At 36.2% G+C, this 19,188-nt stretch overlaps 2 protein-coding genes and 2 long non-coding RNA genes across 6 annotated transcripts; 2 read left to right on the top strand and 2 right to left on the bottom strand.

Moving 5' to 3' along the window:
- Window positions 1–1,194: 1,194 nt before the first annotated feature.
- Window positions 1,195–4,201, bottom strand: LOC124306917 (uncharacterized). The gene is made up of 2 exons (XR_006908716.1): window positions 4,115–4,201; window positions 1,195–3,692 (listed from the first exon to the last, which is right to left on the bottom strand). It is a non-coding gene; the product is annotated as an uncharacterized LOC124306917 (long non-coding RNA).
- A 402-nt stretch (window positions 4,202–4,603) lies between these two features.
- Window positions 4,604–8,018, top strand: LOC124306910 (uroporphyrinogen decarboxylase). Of its 2 annotated transcripts, none has more exons than XM_046768077.1 (6): window positions 4,604–4,671; window positions 5,108–5,405; window positions 5,529–5,687; window positions 5,836–6,135; window positions 6,230–6,403; window positions 6,492–8,018. In XM_046768077.1, the coding sequence occupies exons 1-6, from the start codon at window positions 4,619–4,621 to the stop codon at window positions 6,630–6,632; spliced, it is 1,125 nt and encodes a 374-aa protein (XP_046624033.1). In that variant the 5' UTR covers window positions 4,604–4,618; the 3' UTR covers window positions 6,633–8,018. The 2 variants fall into 2 exon arrangements, with proteins under 2 accessions (XP_046624033.1, XP_046624034.1); XM_046768078.1 differs by lacking the exon at window positions 4,604–4,671 and adding an exon at window positions 4,683–4,830.
- On the bottom strand, window positions 6,879–11,595 carry LOC124306909 (arrestin domain-containing protein 17). Of its 2 annotated transcripts, XM_046768075.1 has the most exons (7): window positions 11,259–11,594; window positions 10,367–10,522; window positions 9,557–9,768; window positions 9,284–9,466; window positions 8,988–9,199; window positions 8,619–8,914; window positions 6,879–8,532 (listed from the first exon to the last, which is right to left on the bottom strand). In XM_046768075.1, exons 1-7 carry the CDS (start codon window positions 11,371–11,373, stop codon window positions 8,402–8,404), a joined length of 1,305 nt encoding a protein of 434 aa, XP_046624031.1. In that variant the 5' UTR covers window positions 11,374–11,594; the 3' UTR covers window positions 6,879–8,401. The 2 variants fall into 2 exon arrangements, with proteins under 2 accessions (XP_046624031.1, XP_046624032.1); XM_046768076.1 differs by lacking the exon at window positions 10,367–10,522 and having other exon boundaries at window positions 11,259–11,595.
- A 2,649-nt stretch (window positions 11,596–14,244) lies between these two features.
- Window positions 14,245–15,027, top strand: LOC124307177 (uncharacterized). Its single transcript, XR_006908755.1, has 3 exons — window positions 14,245–14,361; window positions 14,656–14,737; window positions 14,917–15,027. It is a non-coding gene; the product is annotated as an uncharacterized LOC124307177 (long non-coding RNA).
- The last annotated feature ends 4,161 nt before the right edge of the window (window positions 15,028–19,188 follow it).

Below are 19,188 nucleotides of genomic sequence, written 5' to 3'. Positions count from 1 at the left end.
TCTTGTATAAAAGATCCAAAGTTTATTGATAGGTAGCGTGTAATCGAATAATGAGCTCCAAACTGCCCTTTGCACAGTTGTATTCAGATTTCTTTACAGATGTACTATATAAATGTGCGTAAATTAGGTACTTATTGTTGTTGAATTATTTTTATATGTTGAGTGAAATTAAACATTATGTGAAATCGAATATTCTAAAATCTGGGGATGTGTAAAAAAATTAAAAACTATGGTCGAATGGATAAAATGGCCAAGTTGCATAATGCTAATCATTTTAAAGCCTGGATCTTTTTTGCACAATACGGTCCAATTATTTTGCAGGCAAAAAAAAAAAAAAAGATTACAAGAACGCAAATGTTACACCAGTTTTTCTGTATGTATATTTTGGAACGCATCCTGCTTATGTTGATTCAGTCTGAAAACTTCTTGCCAAAATCAATTGAAAATTTGAATTTATATTCAAACAGTGTTTTGCCTTTAGTCTTGTACAGTCTGCAAACTCTTATAAAGTTTTCATCATAGTAGATGACACTTACACTGCAATGGGGTCTATCTGTTGTTAGTATAAAACTATCATCAATGTGGATATTGGACCACGACACTTAATATATGGAATGAAGGAGCCAAGTATTAGCACTCTAGGACTTCTAAAAATGTATCCCGAATTTGTGAGAATCAGAATTGGATCGGAAACAATTCATTGTATTGGTTGACAGGCTTCTATTGTACATTCCTATAATGTGAATATGGACAGCTCTTTCTTTAATTCAATATTTGAAGTGATGCGCAACTTATAAATAAAACGTACATATTCTATGCATAGCAGTAAGCTCCAGCCACATGTATTGATATTTCTCTGTCATTAAGTAATCATAAAAAATATTTAATTATCAATCGTTTCTCTGTAAAAAGTTGTGTTAGTTTTGTTTTTCAACTACTTATTTCAAAAATCAGTTTCTATAGTACACAATATTTAATCATTATTTTCAGCTTCTTGAATCATTAAAAATTCCTTATCATAGTTCATTTTCTTCGTTTTTCTATGGATTATAGTGTAAAGATCTTCTTGTTACTTTGTATGCCTGAACAGATGGATCCATTTGCTGTGTGGCTGTAATTATACTGACTTATTTTAATTCAATGTTAATGACGTATAGCACAACAGCTTGGACACTTCTTAAGCTTATCTTTTGTGTTGAAACAAATCTTATTGAACTTGGCAACATGATTTTGTTATTATTTGAAGCTTATTTTTCCTTCAAATACTTTTACTTCTTATTCGGGTACTTTGGAATATATTACCCATGCCATTTCTGACGCACTAAGTCGATACGAGACTAGCTAGATGTTGGACACTTGTATGAAAAGTTATATACTAATTAAAGTAGTATAAAGAAGGTAGTAAATTTAGTTCTCAGAAGTTAAAGGAAAGCGATTTAATTTTTAACAGTAAACATCATTTGAGTGTACTTCTGAGTCTTCTTATTGAAAATATCTTATCCTCAGTAACAACCTGAGACTCCTGACATTATCAAGATTTCATTCTGTTCTATTCCTAATTATTCATGTACTATTTTTAGTGCTTAAAGTATGGATTCTAAATATTCGCCCAGCTTAGTTGCAAAATTTAGCCTAGTATCAATTACAACATGCATTTTCCTAAAGTTGGCGTTACAATTAGAAAAGAGACAGCATTCTAACAGCCAAGCAAAAAGTACACATGTGGGTAGAAAAGAAACGAGATGTCGAGCTACTAGTGATCAGATTGTGCTTTGACATTCATCAGATAAGGTAATTATATTTGCGGCAAAAATAATATTTTCAAGTTCCCGTTTATTATTCAATTTACATATGCGCAAATGATGATTTGAATACTTGACATGTGCGAAATTCCTTAATTTTTATTGGGTAGTTATACAGGAAAGTATCATGCGCTGACTAATCTGGAAATCTGGTCCTTCCTGCATAACTGCGTGTTAATGCGTGATCACCCTTTAGATATAGAAATAGGCTTCGTATGCCGTGTTATGTGTATGATATGATATTAATTCTTGTATTATTCTATGACCCAAGTAAATATGAAAAAGAGTGCTGGCTGCCCCGTGTGTGGTAGGATATAATCCAATTTTTTTTTAATGGATGCTGTTGTGTTTCTGTTATTATTACCATCATTATTAATATTATTATTATCGTCATTATTATTACTATTATCGCGATCATTTTCATTATGTCTCAACAACATTCTGTCACCTTTACATACATTATAATTGATACAAAGTCTTAGATCCATGTGCTTTCGAGATATCACTGTAGTAACAGGTTGATCAAGTTTAATGCCAATCTTGGTCATTTTATTGTATAGTTGTTTGTTACAAAAATTTAGGTATAAAACAATTATGAATAACTGAATTGGTTTATCTTCATCATCCCTGCCCAGCACTCTAGTTAGCACTCTTCGTAATAGATTATGTTAATTATTATTTAGAAGAACGCTATAAAAAATAAAGATTTTAATAAAACATGTTATTTCTGCTCTTTCATCACTACAATTTTTACCGAAATGATACAATCTAATACTTTGAACATAATGTACATACAAGTCTTGTTTAAAACATTAAGGGTGGAGCAATAATTTATTTTTTGTAACATCTGCACTGAAAGTCCTTTTTTATACACCATCCACAGGTACTTAAAGGAGTCTCTCAAACCCTAGTGTGAGAAAAATTGTCCTGCACAGCTGGCAGTTGTTTAAAAAGTTTTTCTTGTACTCGGGTTTAAGAGACTTCTTAATTGCTGGTAAATAATGCATAAAAAAATAGGACCTTACGTTAGAGTCTTAACAAAAAATAATGTTCGATACACGATCAGAAGGTGGCAATGCCTAGAATGTACGAATGTGCGACACTCGCTATGCAGCCTTGGTGCCATTATGCTTTTGTATCGAAAAATACTATTATTAATACTCAAATTCTTAATTATCATCTATTGTCTTCATATTTAATTATATCAATGAACGCAAACAAATTGAAAAATTAAAGGTCTTATAGATTCTGATTTTAAACAAGCTGGAAAATGTTGAAAAGAATTGATTCTACTTTGAAATAAATTTCTCTAAATGTAGATTCACGAAAATTTGGAATCAGGCAAGTCCTTTTAAACTGCTAATTACACGTTTGAGAAAAGCAATTAATAGCCACACAATTGAGTTGAATCTCTTGTGTATTTAGATTTTAATAAGATTAGTGAGTGAATGATTAATTAAGTAATTGAAATGGATAAATAAAAGTAATAAAGTAGATTGTAAATATTCGTCAATTACTGTATCATGCCTGGTGCTTGCAGAATAGCTGTATAACTTCAAAAGAATCAGTGCAGAAGACAGAGCATGGTTGCGTGCTCTTCATTAATGTCATTGAAATAATCTGACAGTGAGTATATTTTTACTGCTTTTTCTGAAATAAATTTCGATGCCTTCCATTACAAAGGAAAGCAGCTAATATATATGATTCCTTTGATCAAACATTGAAAGTTCAATACGTGCGCTGATTTATTTATCTTTCTTGAAATCATCAAGTAAAGCTCCTCGACCAAGTCCCAAATACGTGCACTTGTTCTTTTTTCTACCTCTAGTCTTCATGATGGCAATATCCCGTTAGGGCAAGTGTCAACCCACCAGTGTATACGTAGGTTGCCTGAAAGCGTGAGTAAGTAGCAGTAAGTAGGCTCTTTTTCGTTTCGCTGCTCGGTTTGTGGCGCGCAGCCGACAGTGCCTACGGTGCTCATTCGAAACCGTGAGTGTAACATTAACAGGGCTATCGAACGTATCAAGCTGCTTTTTCACGTGCAGCAAACAGAGAGAAACCTCAGCAAACAGCAATAGCAAAATACTCTCATCGGCTGCTGGTTACGTACGTGGTGGGAGGCTTCTGCTGTACGCAGCAAAACCAACTGCTGTAATGGTTTATTTCTACTTCGAAAAGCTATATTCAGGTACCGCAAAATACTGAAGAAAACACCAGAATCATTGACCAATCAGAGCATTTTTGCTGTTGCTGCATCCAGCTGTTTGCTGCACGTGAAAGTGCAGCCTAACTATCCATATGTAAATACAAACCTATATTTGAGACGGGGGGTTCCGGACGATCCGGGTAACCAATAAAAGGAAATAGAAGACAATGTAGATGAAGAAAGAAGCACAGCAGGTGTGTGTCATTGTGCGCAGTGTTCCCAGCCGTAAGATAATTATTGAAAGTGCCATAGATGTGCGATAATTTGTATATATTACTTCTTGTTTGAATTTAACAAAAATTTATCAGAGCCAACGTAGAGTGAAATTTCTGAGAATTGCGATATTACGTGCGCCAATAAACCTCAATAGTCACTAGCTTTGTATATATAAATTTTGTTATTTAAAAGTTGAATATGAATAAATAACTGAGATATAACATTTGAATTTAATTTTCTTTCATGACATGTTCGAAATACATAAATTTTCCCGCCATGTGCTCGAGAATAATACAATTCGAAAAATTGGGTATCGGGCATAATATATGTATGTAATAATATTAAGCTAATGGTTTTTCAAATATTGCAAGCTATGATTGAACGAAATTTAAAAATGTATGATAACTTTTGCCCATGTACGATAATTTTACGCCGTTGGCACGATCGGTATGTATGTCTGACATATATGCAATCTTATGAGTGAGAAAATTCGTCGCATAGTCGTACGGTCACACAGTATTTAACGAAGGTGGTGTGAATTAATAGTAATTGTCTTTTGTAATTACTAATATATGATAGTAATTGTTATTTCTTTGTTGAGGCAAGGTAAGTGTTTATCAAATAATCAAACTATTTTGTTTTACTATACATACTATAGTTCCCACTTCTCGTTCAAACCCTTAACTTAACATAACCTACTCGTATTCAGATAAGTATCAATGTTATTTTAACCAGTAAGCATTAACTGCATTCAACAGCGATTGTAAATAATAATGCTGTGAAACATAATTTTTCCATGACATTTACTTTTGGTGCTTGGTATCTATCAGTCATTTATGATCTGGTCATTTGGCATGATGTTTTAAAAATTCAACCATTACAGAATGACCGAGCATAATTTTCCACCTCTAAAAAATGACCGGCTGCTCAGAGCTGTTCGAGGAGAGCCTGTTGACAAGGTTCCTGTTTGGATTATGCGACAAGCTGGAAGACATTTACCTGAATTCAGGGAAATTCGTTTAAAACATGATTTTTTTACCATCTGTCGAACACCTGCGCTTGCATGTGAAGTCACCCTGCAACCCATAAGGAGATTTGACTATGACGCTAGCATAATATTCTCTGACATCTTAGTTATCCCACAGGCTATGGGGATGGAAGTGGAAATGAAAGCTGGAGTTGTAAGTCATCATATTTTAAATAGTGAAAAGATGTTGTCTATTGAAAAATTAATTCATTAAATTCATTATTATATGCATGATCATGTAAATATAAAAATTATTTACTTTATGTGGGTCTTGTAGGGTCCAGTTTTGCCAGAACCTCTAACAGACCCATCTCATTTATTAAGATTGATAACGCCCGATGTTGAGAAAACTTTGGGTTATGTCGGCGATGCCATAACGCTGACACGACAATGTTTACAAGGAAAAGTACCCCTCATCGGTTTTACTGGGGCACCGGTCAGTATTTTACTTTGTCAAAGATACCTTTTCCTTGGTCCAATAATTATCTTACAACACTTCACTTCTTGTCTGTGTTTTTACTCTAACATTTCACATCAGAAGTACAGAGATCATTGTGCCATTAAACATTATGTTCAAATTATAGTGGACATTAATGGGCTACATGGTGCAAGGTGGTGGTAGTTCAACAATGGCTCAAGCCAGGTTTTGGCTTTATCATTATCCAGAGGCTTCACATCAGTTGCTACAACAGATCACTAATGTTGTAATTGATTACTTGGTGATGCAAGTAAAATCTGGTGCTCAGCTCCTACAAGTATTTGAGAGTTCGGGTGATTTTTTAAACGATGAATTATTTCAAAAATTTTCTCTCAAATATCTTAAGCAAATCAACGAAGGAGTGAAGAAAAAACTGGATGAGCTTAACATTCCACAAGTTCCAATGGTATTTACATTGCCTTGTTCACCATTTTTCGTCACTCCAAAATTTATAAGTAATTAAAACTAATTTATTGTGTAATGAAATTAATATGTCATAGACTGCATTTCCTAAGGGTGCTACCTTGAATTCCCTTGAAATGCTCGTTAAGGAAAGTGGATATGATGTGATTGGATTGGATTGGACGGTAGATCCTGCAGAGGCAAGGGCCCGATTAGGACCAAATGTTACTCTGCAGGGGAATATGGATCCTTGTGCACTATATGCATCAGAGGTACTTTGGTTGACACTATTGAACTATGACCATAACTAACGCGAAATACTAATTTTCTGCGTGATATTTTTACCATATTTTCACTTAGGCTGAAGTATTCCAACGTGCTGCAAATATGGTCAAAACATTTGGCAAGGAGCGGTACATTGCAAATTTGGGTCATGGTATTTTACCGGATGCACCTATTGCATCTGTTGAAGCATTCATCACGGGAGTTCATTCGGTTTGATAGGTACGATGTCAGAGAAAATACATTGAGTAAGTGAACACTTGAGTATGAGTTAATGAAATTCTGGCTCAATGATAGAATGGAAACTGTATATCTTGTCAAGTTCAAGAATTTGCCACAGAAAAGGTGAACTCTGGCACTTATCGTTTAGAACAAAGCTTACTCAATTGCAAAGATACTGTGACAGCTGAGTCTGCAACAGTGAATGTTTTTCACAGACATGGATTTGCGTTTTTGCAGTATCAATGATTTCTTACAATTCATAACTATTTTTTCACTTAGTTATTTGAATCACGAATCACAAGTTTTATTGATATCAGTAGGGCTGCAAATTCAACAGTGAGAAACTTAATATGAATTACCAGACTTGCTGCATTCTTTAATAATTCAGTCTACCAACTGGAACTCCTAGATTCATTTTGTTATTTGCAATTTACAATGTCACATGTTATAGAATACTATATATAATTAATCAGAATTCTTTCCTTTTATACACTATGAATTTAATCATCGTTGTTGAAAATAAAAAAGTTGTAAAAAAATTACTGTATTTAGTACGAATAGCTTGAGAATTGGGAATCCGTCAGTATTTGAAGTTGGCAAAATTGAGGCATCAAAAATAGAAATGTGTCTATATTGAATAATTTATGATGACCTAGTCAGCCAAAACTGGGAAATCAGAGAAAATTCAGCGGATTTTGTATGGAGGTATGGAGAGAGAATAAAGCTTCCCTCTTGAAAAAGCAAAATATTTAGAATATTTGTCTCCATGTGCTCGGTTAGCATCATCGTTAAATAGATCAGAAACGTATTTTTAAATACGAATTGAAATAGAGCTCTATTTATTAGATACTGGAATCGCTATTATAAGTTTGGATTTTAGTCGGGGAAAACTAATAATTTGGTCCAGGAAAAGTCAGGGGATTTTTTTGACTATTTTTAATGGTCTTCATTTCATTCAACCTTGTTGGTGCTGTCCTCACTTTAAGTTTGAATCTACCCAATATTCAAAATTTGATTAATACGTTTAGACATTTGAACTATGTTTACATAATCAGGGTGGCGAAACACCAAGAAAATCGGGAATAATCAGGGAATTTTGTCTATAAAAGTATTATTTTAAATATTTTATCTAAATGTCAATTATGATGGCCTGCAGAAAAAACGCATTTTTTTATAAATTGTGTTGAAAACTCAGCTATGTTTCGTAAAGTCAGGTAAGCTAACTTCCGGAAATGGCATTGTTCAATTTGTAATTATATGTGTGAAACGAGGCAATACTATGGGTTTTTGGATCTAAATTTATATATTGAAGGTGCATAATTTCTGAAACTTTTCGTCATAAAAGCTGTCCAACATTATAGGGAATTCTGAATTTTTAGACAGGAAAAATCAGGGATTTACATTTGAGCAATATTATCGCCACCTTAATAATGGTGACCGTTGTAACGTTTTCAAAATATAAGCAATTTATTAACACAGTCTTTTTTAGCGAATGATCTATTTTATATCTATATAGCTGCATCAAAACATGTAAAAACTTAATAATTGATGTTAGTACAGAAGCATTTACAACAATGTTAAAAAATAGTGTCCTTATGTTAATTCCTCAATTGTTCACTTTAAATATTATTACTCGATTTGTCTGGATAACGCAACATTTATTAATGCGTAAAACTTGTCAGTGAAATTGAACAAATGTCTAGCTTTGGAATATTATGTAGAGATTCACTTTCACAGCACGCTCAGTTTCGAATACATTGAGTTTTCTATTCTTGTGCAAAGTTGTAGACGGGATACCTTGGCGCAAATTGATTTCTTGCTCCGAGTACATGTTCTGACTCACCACGCTCACGTATACTACGTGCTCCGTAACGCGATTCTGCGTATGATGGTGGGGCTGTTGAACAAATGGAATGCAAAACAGTTTAAAAAATTCCAGAAAATCAATTCGGGCAAAGCATCATTCGGTGCGAATTCACTTACGAAGATTGGGGTACATGTCCATCGCTGGTGGCAACGGCGGTGGTGCTACTGGCATCGTGTTTCCAGATTGATCTGGCGCGACGAAACCAGGTGCAGTTGCTGCTGGTGCGGTAGCAGATGGATTAAAGGCTGGATAGCCGCTCGGATAACCGCCGTATGTTGGATCTGCCAGTTTGGTTGGATAGTCATCAGGTTTGAGGCCGGTACCAGGTGGTAGAGCAATCGGAGGTTGGTAACTCGTGAGAGGGACCGTACCCACGTATACCGGGATATTTTTCTTCAGATTACGGTGATACCTAGAAACGCGCATGGAAATTTACATATCGAAAGCAAAGAATACGCTTATGGCAGTAATAGTTTCCAACTTACCACCCCGAAACGCAGGCCTCTATTTTGATGCAGTACTCAAGTTTGATGATACCGCAATTCGCGAGGTTCGAAGGCGGAAGTGGAGGAACGGTAAGCCTTTCCTCCCAATGTACGGTAGCACCGGCTTCCACGGGTCCTTTTCCGATTTCCGAAACTACGATCTTGACCTTCTTCGTTGCATGAGACGGTAAGCTTGCCGTGAAAGTTACTACCTATAACCAAAACACGATGTATTGCAATTTACAATTGCCGTAAATAGAATATAACCACGATTGATTGGTTAATTGTCACCGTACTTTTCTCAGCACGAACTTGACTGTGTCGACTGTTACATTACTGAGATTCTCAACGTTCACCCTAATCGGAATAACTTGGCCCGGGACGTAGCCTCGCACTGGTAGCATCACATTTACGTTCAGAGGTGCGGACCCACAGCATAGGCAGCAAAAGGTCTTCGTTAATTCCTCATTGACAGGTTCCTAAAACGAGTTATTTCCGAAAAATAAATTATAAAAATTTTCGCGCCTTTCGTATCTCATGCAATCACATCACGGAAAGAAAATTATTACCGCGGCTCCTCGTTCCTGGTTAAGATCGAGCGGCGATATGACCGTAAATGCTGTTTTCACTTCTTGATCAAATTTCCATGGTCGATCCAAGGTTGCCTTTACAGTATATCGTACGTGGCCTAGGTCCGATTCAAAACTACTCGGCAAATTCGGCGGCAGGACACAGCTGAAGGGATAAGTGTGTTCGCCGGGAGGTAGCTGAATCTCGACACCTATTCACGTATATATATATATATATATATATATATATATACACCCACTTATATTTACACGTGTACGGTATGGCTACTAGAATCTACAGGCAAAAGAAACGTGACATTCCTACATCACTTGTAAATATACCTCAATGCTTTGACTGTTACATCATTTACTAATGACTGACCATCACGGGAAATGTTTCAGATTTTACACAAGGTATCTTCATCGATACTCTGTCCTTTTCTACAGATACTACAATCATTCCGGTATTACTACGCACGATTGTTGTCTTCCTACGCCATCAAGTCTTTAATAATGGGGCACATATGAACAAACTTTAAATAAGTTTTTTCTGTACAAGACCAAGTATTTTAGAGTTTCAATGGGAGGTAACTCGGCATTGACATATCGATTAACTTATAGTTAGGACAATTTGTGATCCGGGTAAATAATTTTGCGACTGTAAATTGAAAATGTACGACGTGTATACCTATAACTAACTATACGTAAAGCGCGTAGAATGTGTCACGGTTGACAATCGTAATTGATCTGGTTTGAAAGAATTGATTAATTCTCGCAGTAAATACTCAAAACCAACATCATAAATCTTACCTGAAGCTCCACCAAGGAGATAGTATTGTATATTGAAATATTGCTCGTGACCGGTAACCATTTGGTTTTCGTCGTTGTACTTTCCATCATTGTTCAGCTCAGATTTACTCTCTGTCCAGGCAGTATTCGCTTCGCCTTTTATCCTTATATTTATACCTGAGAAGGCAATGGGATACGGATATAAATATCTGTAATGCAGTGTTCTAAACTTCGTTCTGAATAATTATTTCATAAGTATCCGAATGTACTAAAATAGAAATGATTTGACAGCTCCGCCAGATCCCCGTGAGTCGTATCTAGCGTTTTGACAATCTTATTTCTGCATTTTCGAATCTGCCTACTTGCCGAATTCTTTCGTTGCCTGGTATTTTTGATATCCGTTCAACCGTTTCACGCTATAATTATACGCTCAAAAACGCGGCTGAACGCCCTCCATGCAATATCGTGATTCGAATAACTAATAGCCATAATATATTAGAGACCGCTGTTCTCATGTTCATGATAATACACCAACGAACCCAACCCACTTAGCCCACTTTTTTCTATTTTTATGTTATTGCAGAGTATATTCAACTATGCTTCCCACCGTTCTGATTTAATTAACGGAATGTAGCACATCCTATACGTATCGTGCGTAAAGTTATGAATCTGTTTCGAATGTTTATATATACGTTTTTGTTTATGCTGAACCTTATAATTAATCACATTACCAAAATTGCACTGACAATGAGAATTATAGCGAGAAAGGAGGACATGATACTTCTAAATCGTCGGTACTGCTTGTAATTCGATACAGAAAAAGGCGCGGTCGGCAATCTCCCGCCTCGGTTAAGAAGCTCTGTGGAAATCTAATTGTAAGGCATGGACATCAGTCAAGTCGCGATTATCTTACCACGAATCTTCTTCGTTGAGTCAATGACTACGAGAACCCGTCCAGTCACAGTCTGGCCTCCATAGAACGTATTCCACGGATTGTCAAAGAGTATCTGAAAGTCCCTGAGTACCATTTCAACTTGTTAAACTAATGTGCGCCGCCAGTCCTGTGCCACTAACAATAAAATAGTATTTATACTGTGTATCACACAACTGATTCGCCTTTTCGATGCGGAAATTTTGCAATTTCGGTATGCGACGTTTGTACGAATGATTGCCGTAGTTGACAATCTCTAGGCGATCCTCAACGACTAAAGCGCGAGAGCACACTGCTTTGCCAATACACCGCCGCTTATTTTATCTCTCCTGTTCGAAAGGACCGTGTGCTATATCGAGCCCGCAGAGGCTACGAGTTTTCGCGGCGGCGTGTCGCGCCGATTGTGACGTCATCGACAGCACCGAGTGTGATGTTACTTGGAACGCGGATTTGAACCGTACACTGTATAATGCACGGGTATAGTCAATGGGTACGTTCGACTTGGCGCTAGTAATAATATGTAATACATGCAATTTCTCTGTAAAGGAGCCTGCTTTTAGTAAAAAATAAATTTCATTACGTTGAAAATTAATTAAATGACATGATTTTATAGCGCTTGAAATTGTTACAAAAAAAACCCACAATATTTTGTGGTAAGTCTAGTATTTCGCTGTTAATCTCGCAAGAAAGTGAATTTTTACACTTATTTCCACTTTAACCCTGAATAACTTTTGAAAGAGTTTAGTTATCGAAAAATTATAGTAAACTTTTTTTTGTAGAGCATTAAATTCTCTACAATCATATGTGTCGGACATTTATGTACATACATTGCCTCATTACTGAGTTACAAGATTCAGAAATAACTAAAATTATTTTCGCGTATTAATTAAATAAAAAATGGAAGATTGCGCTCAGGAACCACTAAATATTAACATTAACCCCCGACAGGCAATGAGGGTAAAATTGCCCCCCAAAGAATCTTGTACTCTTGGAGCAGACTGTAAGGATTGAACCCTTTTAACGTTCATTTTTATTTGTTTAGTTTAACTTAATTACTTTCATAATACAAATATTTTACGCGGAATTGTTTGAACTTTAGTTTGAAAAGAAAATTTCGATTGCTTTATGAAAAGCTAAAATATTTTTAATTAATTTTCAATGGTCATTATTTACACTCCTTGGCAGTAGAGATTTACGGTTTGGATGTTTGCCTGTCAGAAGTTAGGGGCTTAAATTATTAAAGGTGTCTTATTTCCTATTCATACAACTATTAAACATGTGACTTTGAAAAAAAATATCCGTTTTTTTCGACCAGTCTACCGTATACATATTGTTATACAGACGCGAGACCGATAATGTTATCTTATTAGTTTTCAATCTTATGTATGTATGTATGTTCTTCTCATTATTAATTTATTTTGACGCGAATTTTATTCTGCCGAAAGTCGTTGATGAATTGAAAATCACGCCTGACGCCGCGTACTGCTGAAAACCTGTACACATCTACCGTGGTGTGCGCAGCTCCCCCGGCGTTTCCAACCGATCGAGAATATCGTCAGTCGGTTTTGAGCAGCTGTAGCGAGAGCGTGCAGACCATTAGTCCAGTATTTAGTTCGCGTTGTTCAGACTGTCACTTGATTCGATCAGTCCATTCCCACTAAACTTATCTGTGAATAATGTGCAAACTGCAGCGTGTGACCAAGGTGTGAGCCCAGGAAAATAACAAGTTACTGAAATAAAAATGGCTCGCGAACATTCAAGGTGAGTTTCCTGTATCGAGTTTTCAGTATTTTCTAAAAATTTTACTTTTAGTAATCTCAATCCTCGTCTCTATCCGTTTCGGGTGATATTTTTACTGACTTTTTTTGTTAGTTAATTGGTTTATTAATAATCGTTTCACGTAACCAGCTATACCACAAAAAGAGAGTAAGCGTAGAATTCAGTGTTATTACGGTGCAGGTTTTCAGATTAGGTATAGCTTTTTAAAGTTTTCTGCATAGATTATTATTAACAGATTGCTCTCCGGCAGACTTTGATTATAGTTACAAGCGTTGTGTGACAAGAAAATGCCCCAATAATCTGCTGTTGCAGTTTTCTTTCTTAAGTTCCGATAAACTGGACCTTGCGAAACGTGACCTTTGAGTCCGTGTCTCGGATTTCAGATCACGGATCGCGTCTTTCAGGTGTACACACGTTTGTAAAAAATAATTGTAACGTATTTATTACTCCTAGTTCGTTTTGGCGTTGTTCCGTGTGTATGAAAAGCAACTTATGAGGACGTTGGCCAAATGAAAGAGTCGGTCGTTTTCAAGGGCGCGTTTTGCTTACATGTAGCTGCGTTACTACGATGCGTAGCGTGGCGACGTGAGCAACGTAACATCTTTTCAAAACAATAACAAACCTCGGTCTGCTCATTCAGAATTTCTTCCTGGAGATCCATACTACGTAATCCTTGCCATGTAACGAAAGTTAATGTATTAAACATCGTTACTAAATTGTTTGAAATTTCGAGTGAATGTAAAACGATAATGGTTGTTTATTTCTCATACCTATTATGCTTTTGAATAGCTATGGTAAACTTTGAATGGCGTTTGAACCGATTTCAAAGTTACACTACTCCCGTACTCTTTGACACTACTAACAAAATATGGTTGTATCTTACCTGGTTACAGGAACGAACTGCACCTGCAACTGAAATCATTCGGTAGCGGAACTAATGAATTTATTGCAGAAAAGTAACAGGTATGAAATAATCCCACTCATTTCTCACGTCATTAAGTAATTGATAACATTTTCCACAGCTTGGTATAATAAGTAACACACTAAAATTTTAGAACATTAATGAAATGTTGTCGTCTTATATAACAACTGATTACAGAATTAAACTGCAGCAATATTGTTCGGAATTAATGAAAATCTGATTAAATCGTCCTTCTAGCAATAAATGTTGGGAAACAAAATGTAGAAGCTGAACAGGTCACAATGGGCCGCATTTAGCAATGATCGAAATGAAGTAACTTGAACAACCGATTACTGGATGCAAAATGAAAACCAAACTAACCACCATAGTGAATCAAAGTGGAAGGTACGTAATCGATTATATTTTTAATTATAGTGCCTTTTTTGATCGCAAATAATTTTATCAGTCAGACCATCTTGACTGATATTGAATGCTACTCACTGTTTTTATGCACTTATTCAATATTGTGCTCATTTTTTAAATTTTCTATTGTTCATTTCTGCAGATTATTTATCACTATATGAAAAACCACTGCAATATTACAGTGAAAAAATTATTTTGACATAGACAGTCTATAAGGACATGAAATCTGTTCCGAGTATGTTGTGTGAGTAATATTCTGCTACATTCTTATTGCAGTGTGAAAAGAGTGTCGTTTCGCCATACAACCTGAGATGCTACGAGAACTACTACATGTAAGGTGTGGAGCAACCCGGAGGAGGTAAGAAAATTTATTTTAATTATTGTTTGATAATTCAATGTGGTGCACTTGAAACCTAATTTTTGTCCCTGCGTAACATGCGGCAAATAAATGTGGAAATATACAACAGTAATAATTTATCTGAGAACTGAAAATCCAGTTTGCTGAATTAATTCGAACTTCCTTTTTCGCTTTTTCAGGTCTAAGCAGAGACATCCGAGTAACTTCTCCATTACTCAGCAACGTTGGTGAGTTTGCACGTGTTAGGTTACGGGTATTTCCCTGGGACTCCTTTATCACGTGGCGTGGCGGTAACAATTTAATTGTTACACGAATCTTCGATTTCTTAGCAGCATGGATAGGCTCATTCGTGACCGCAACGATGCTTGATTTAAGTTGGATATATATTTTTATTTGTTGTCGTTGACCTATTTTACGATAGTCACTCAAAGTTAGAAATTTTGCACGTTGCTGAAAGTGGAATGAGCATCGCGACAGGTTACCATCACTTACTCGACATTCGCGAAAACAAATTGTGTTTAGCTACAGATATAATAATCTACCTATGTTTGAATTTGCGAGTGATGTCGTTTAAGCGGTGGATAAACCTGAGGTTTAAATATATTCCAACGATTGGTTAATCGATCGCATTTCAAAGTCTGGCACAACGTAATATAATCAAATTGCATGATAAATCTTGAATCATTTTCAATTTTTCAATATTCAACAACTACCGAACAACTACAGGCTTAGCTCGCTTAGACAAATTTTGATTAGCATTCAGGATGTTTTTAATCTCTCTTACAAAAGGTTGATGTACCGATAGTTAGCCAGCAATCACTAAAATAGTATTTTCGCTGACTATGGTACAAAAACATTTTGTTTCCCACAGGTAACCAATGAAAAAGTAAGTCACAATGACCACGGTGCAAATGAGGAAGAATGACGTGTGTTGGAAAGAATGGAGAATCGTTTAGAGCGAATATAGGTAATCGGGTAGGTAGGTGGTCGTTTCGGGATCCGTCGCGGGGTTTAATGTAAATGTGCGTGTGAATCTCTTTTCAACATTTCCGTTGGGTGGTTCCGTTGGGAATTAGGCGAGGGCAGGAAGGTCGTGATGTGTCGCGATGTTACTAACTTTTGTAATCCACAGCGTCAAATGATCACAATGATTTTCCTCTAGAAACATGTAAAAGACTGGAATATAAGAGTCTCTGAGCTATTTGTAAGGTTTCAACTTTTAAGGAAGTTCAATTTCCCAAATTTTTGTCGTTCTGCAATCATTTTCCAGTCGTTATCGAATTTAATTACTTAGTCATTATCGATAATTAATTATTTCGTGCAATTGATTACTGTGATCGTTTGAATGAGCAAAACGCATCTCTGGACCATCTATCGCGTTCCGTGGTACGCTAGATGAGGAGAGATGCTGAGCTCGAAGACGTCGCGTCGAAGAGGACCGCCGACCGTCACGCCACACAATAATGCATGCACTCCCACCTCCCTCCCGAACTTGTCTCGCATCTCAGAACAACAATTCGCATCGCTACGTATCAGATTCAATAATACTCAGATGCGGATTGGGTTTCTATCGAATTTTGTTACAAGTTATTTACTAGATATTTACGGTTCTTTGTCAGGTTAATCGGTCGCGCCTTTTTGCGCGTAGATTAATTACGGGAACCAGACGCACCTTTTGCGCGATCTTTGATAACTATGGTGGCAACAGACCGGGAAAATTTTGTCTAGCGGAAAAAGTCAGGGAATTATAATTAACCATACGGAAAAACGCACTGTTTTTTATATATCGTTTTCAAACTGCGGCTATGCTTCGTAAATTCAGCTAAGCTAACTTCCGGAAATGGTATCATTTAATTTCTAATTATTCATATGAAACGAAGCAATACTATATGTTTTTTAAAACCAAATTTATGTATTTAAGGTGCATAACTTCTATAGCGTTTGGTCGTAAAACATTACTACCATTACCTAAGGTTCGTGGGAAAACGTCAAAGATTTCTGAATTTTTCGACTGGAAAAGTCAGGGAAAAGTCAAGGAATTATATTTGAGCAAAATTGTCGCCACTCTGGTAATGCACATCAATCTATCGCGCCTTTTGCTTAGCGATTTCGTAAATGGTACAAGTAAATGGTACAATGAAAAAGTAAAGCACTCTCGATGTGGTAAGCCTTCAGGTTTTCAATCAATTTGTTATCAACAACTGAGTTTTCAAGTTTAAATTGACCGTGCCTTTGCGCGTTGACTTGATACTATTTGGTTCTAAGAGAAAGCGCGGCATCTGCAAGCCGACAGTCAATTTGCGGGTATAAAAGTCGCGGAGTGTATAGTAAGGGTAAAGAATCTTGTAAGTATTTATAAAACATATCTGAGGCTTACAAAGGTATTTTTTTAGTGATTGTATTGTTTTTTGCTTCAGAGAAACGAACTAAGTCTTTTTACAAGCATACCGAAAAATTTGTAGTCTTCATTCGAACAGAATATTTATTTCAATAATTACAGGTAGAAAATTAATTTTGATTCATAAGGTTTACAATTTTTTCTTTGATCAAAGAAATGTAGGTAGGTTTACGCGAATGTCAACGTTGGGCTCGAGATAGTTTTTATCGGTGCACAGTTTATAACTTTTGTTAGCAACATTAGTTTAGGTGTTTTGAGTATTATTATGTAAAAATTATGCGATTGGTTTATTCGTCACGTGTGGAAAAGCGTTTGTATGTATAGCGATTTAGATAGATTTTGATATGTTCGATATCCCTAGGAATTTTATGACCCACGGTGTTGGATGAGCACCGCTTGCACAACCGGCCGCGTGCCTTACAGGGCTGAGCAGAAAACAAAAAACAACATCCTGCGTCATAAAATTTTTAGGGATATCAAACGTGTCAGAATCTAAGTCTCTGTACAATTATAACCAATGAAAATTTTGCAGTCAATTTTGTTTTCAATTTTGGTGCAATAACATCATTTGTTAATATATTTGTGATTTATTTCGTTACTTTCAATTAACAATCCTAGATTTTTTAATTCTTACGATAAAAACGCAACTGAGAACTTCTAACTCAATCACACAGGTTTAACGCGTGGCATTTTGACGTTGCGTTGGTACCCATTTTCTCGAGCGTTTTTTTGTCATCGACGGCGTGGCGCTGCAGCCTCTTTGCCATCGCGTCAAATTTGACGCCCGTGAAAATATGGCCCAAGACAAACGCCATTCGCCTGTAAAATATTAACAATTATTTTTCACCTATTCTTAAAACAATCACACTACATCTAAAATAAACCATCATTGGATTATATAAGCTGTAACGGCGAATCTCGAGATCATAAGGCAAGGGGGGAATGGTCTATACGGGCTTACACCGAAAAAGGCGCTTAAATCGCACCTTCAAAATTCCTCTTACAATTAGTTGTCCAAAAACTCAATCAATTTTTGAGCGCTGCTTGAGTTATGTCTCCTTCCTGCTACACCGTAACACTATGCCTATGCCACCGTGCACTATCCCCAATGCTCTATCTCACTTGCACAGCAGCAGACATATTCTGTGCATTGCTTACGACACGCGGTCCATTCTCTACGTCGATGAAAGAACCGTACAATTTAACAATGAGTTGCGTACGATTAGGCGTCTTGTCTGCTAATTTGAAACTTTAATCGTCACGTAGTCTCGAACGTAAAGGCAAATGAATGTATTGTTGTAGCCCTCTTAAGTTTCACCCCGTAATTAAATATTGAAGACAAACATAATGTTAATTCTAAATATAATTATTTCCACCTTCTAATGATCTGCCTGTGTTAAACATAGTTTTGCGCATTGCAGTTTATCTTGCAATTATAACCTATCGCAGACGGGGAAGCTATAAACTGAAGCATGTATTGCAACCTGGTTTCCACGATGAACTAAAATGGATTTAGAATAGACTCGAGTATGAATGCTTGCGTACACTGCTCTTCAAACTGCTAGGTACCGTTATGACCAACTAAGTGAAAATCGTATTGCTTCGCGACGTTTTCATTGAGAGCGATTTATTTGCCACCTTTCGAAAACGAAGGTTTGAAAGAAGCTGTCGCTTGGCTGATTTTTGGGTATAGACTAATCATTACGAGTCTTTCAGCTCTTTCATTTTTGAAAGGTGGCAAATAAAACATATAAACATAGATCAACGCATACTGATTTATAATTACCGCTAATCAAAAGGAAAGTACCGAAATGAGACAATGATTTAAGCTCTTGCTTAGTCATTCACGATAACAACTTATGGGTAACTTGATACTGCTTAGGATATATTATAACCCACAATTTTGCGAAATTCTGCGTCAATTAAAAACTCTACCATACACTGATGACGATTATACGTTTCGCCGCTTTTCTTATTCGCATCGATATTTCAAACCGAAGACACGTTGCAATGAAGTTCCATCGCTTTGTTCTTATTGTTACATGGTATCCTG

Source organism: Neodiprion virginianus, chromosome 6 (assembly GCF_021901495.1).
Source record: "Neodiprion virginianus isolate iyNeoVirg1 chromosome 6, iyNeoVirg1.1, whole genome shotgun sequence".
NCBI classification, from domain to species: domain Eukaryota; kingdom Metazoa; phylum Arthropoda; class Insecta; order Hymenoptera; family Diprionidae; genus Neodiprion; species Neodiprion virginianus.
The sequence above is the reverse complement of the archived record's forward strand: the minus strand, read 5'-3'. Positions and strand labels throughout refer to the sequence as shown.

Coding starts and splice junctions, on each gene's coding strand:
- LOC124306910 (XM_046768077.1), top strand. CDS start 4,619: ATGTATGATAACTTTTGCCCATGTACGATAATTTTACGCCGTTGGCAC. Junction 5,406..5,528: donor TGGAAATGAAAGCTGGAGTT/GTAAGTCATCAT, acceptor TGGGTCTTGTAG/GGTCCAGTTTTGCCAGAACC. Junction 6,136..6,229: donor ACATTCCACAAGTTCCAATG/GTATTTACATTG, acceptor AATATGTCATAG/ACTGCATTTCCTAAGGGTGC.
- LOC124306909 (XM_046768075.1), bottom strand. CDS start 11,373: ATGGTACTCAGGGACTTTCAGATACTCTTTGACAATCCGTGGAATACG. Junction 9,769..10,366: donor TCTCCTTGGTGGAGCTTCAG/GTAAGATTTATG, acceptor ATACGTGAATAG/GTGTCGAGATTCAGCTACCT. Junction 9,467..9,556: donor ACCAGGAACGAGGAGCCGCG/GTAATAATTTTC, acceptor AACTCGTTTTAG/GAACCTGTCAATGAGGAATT.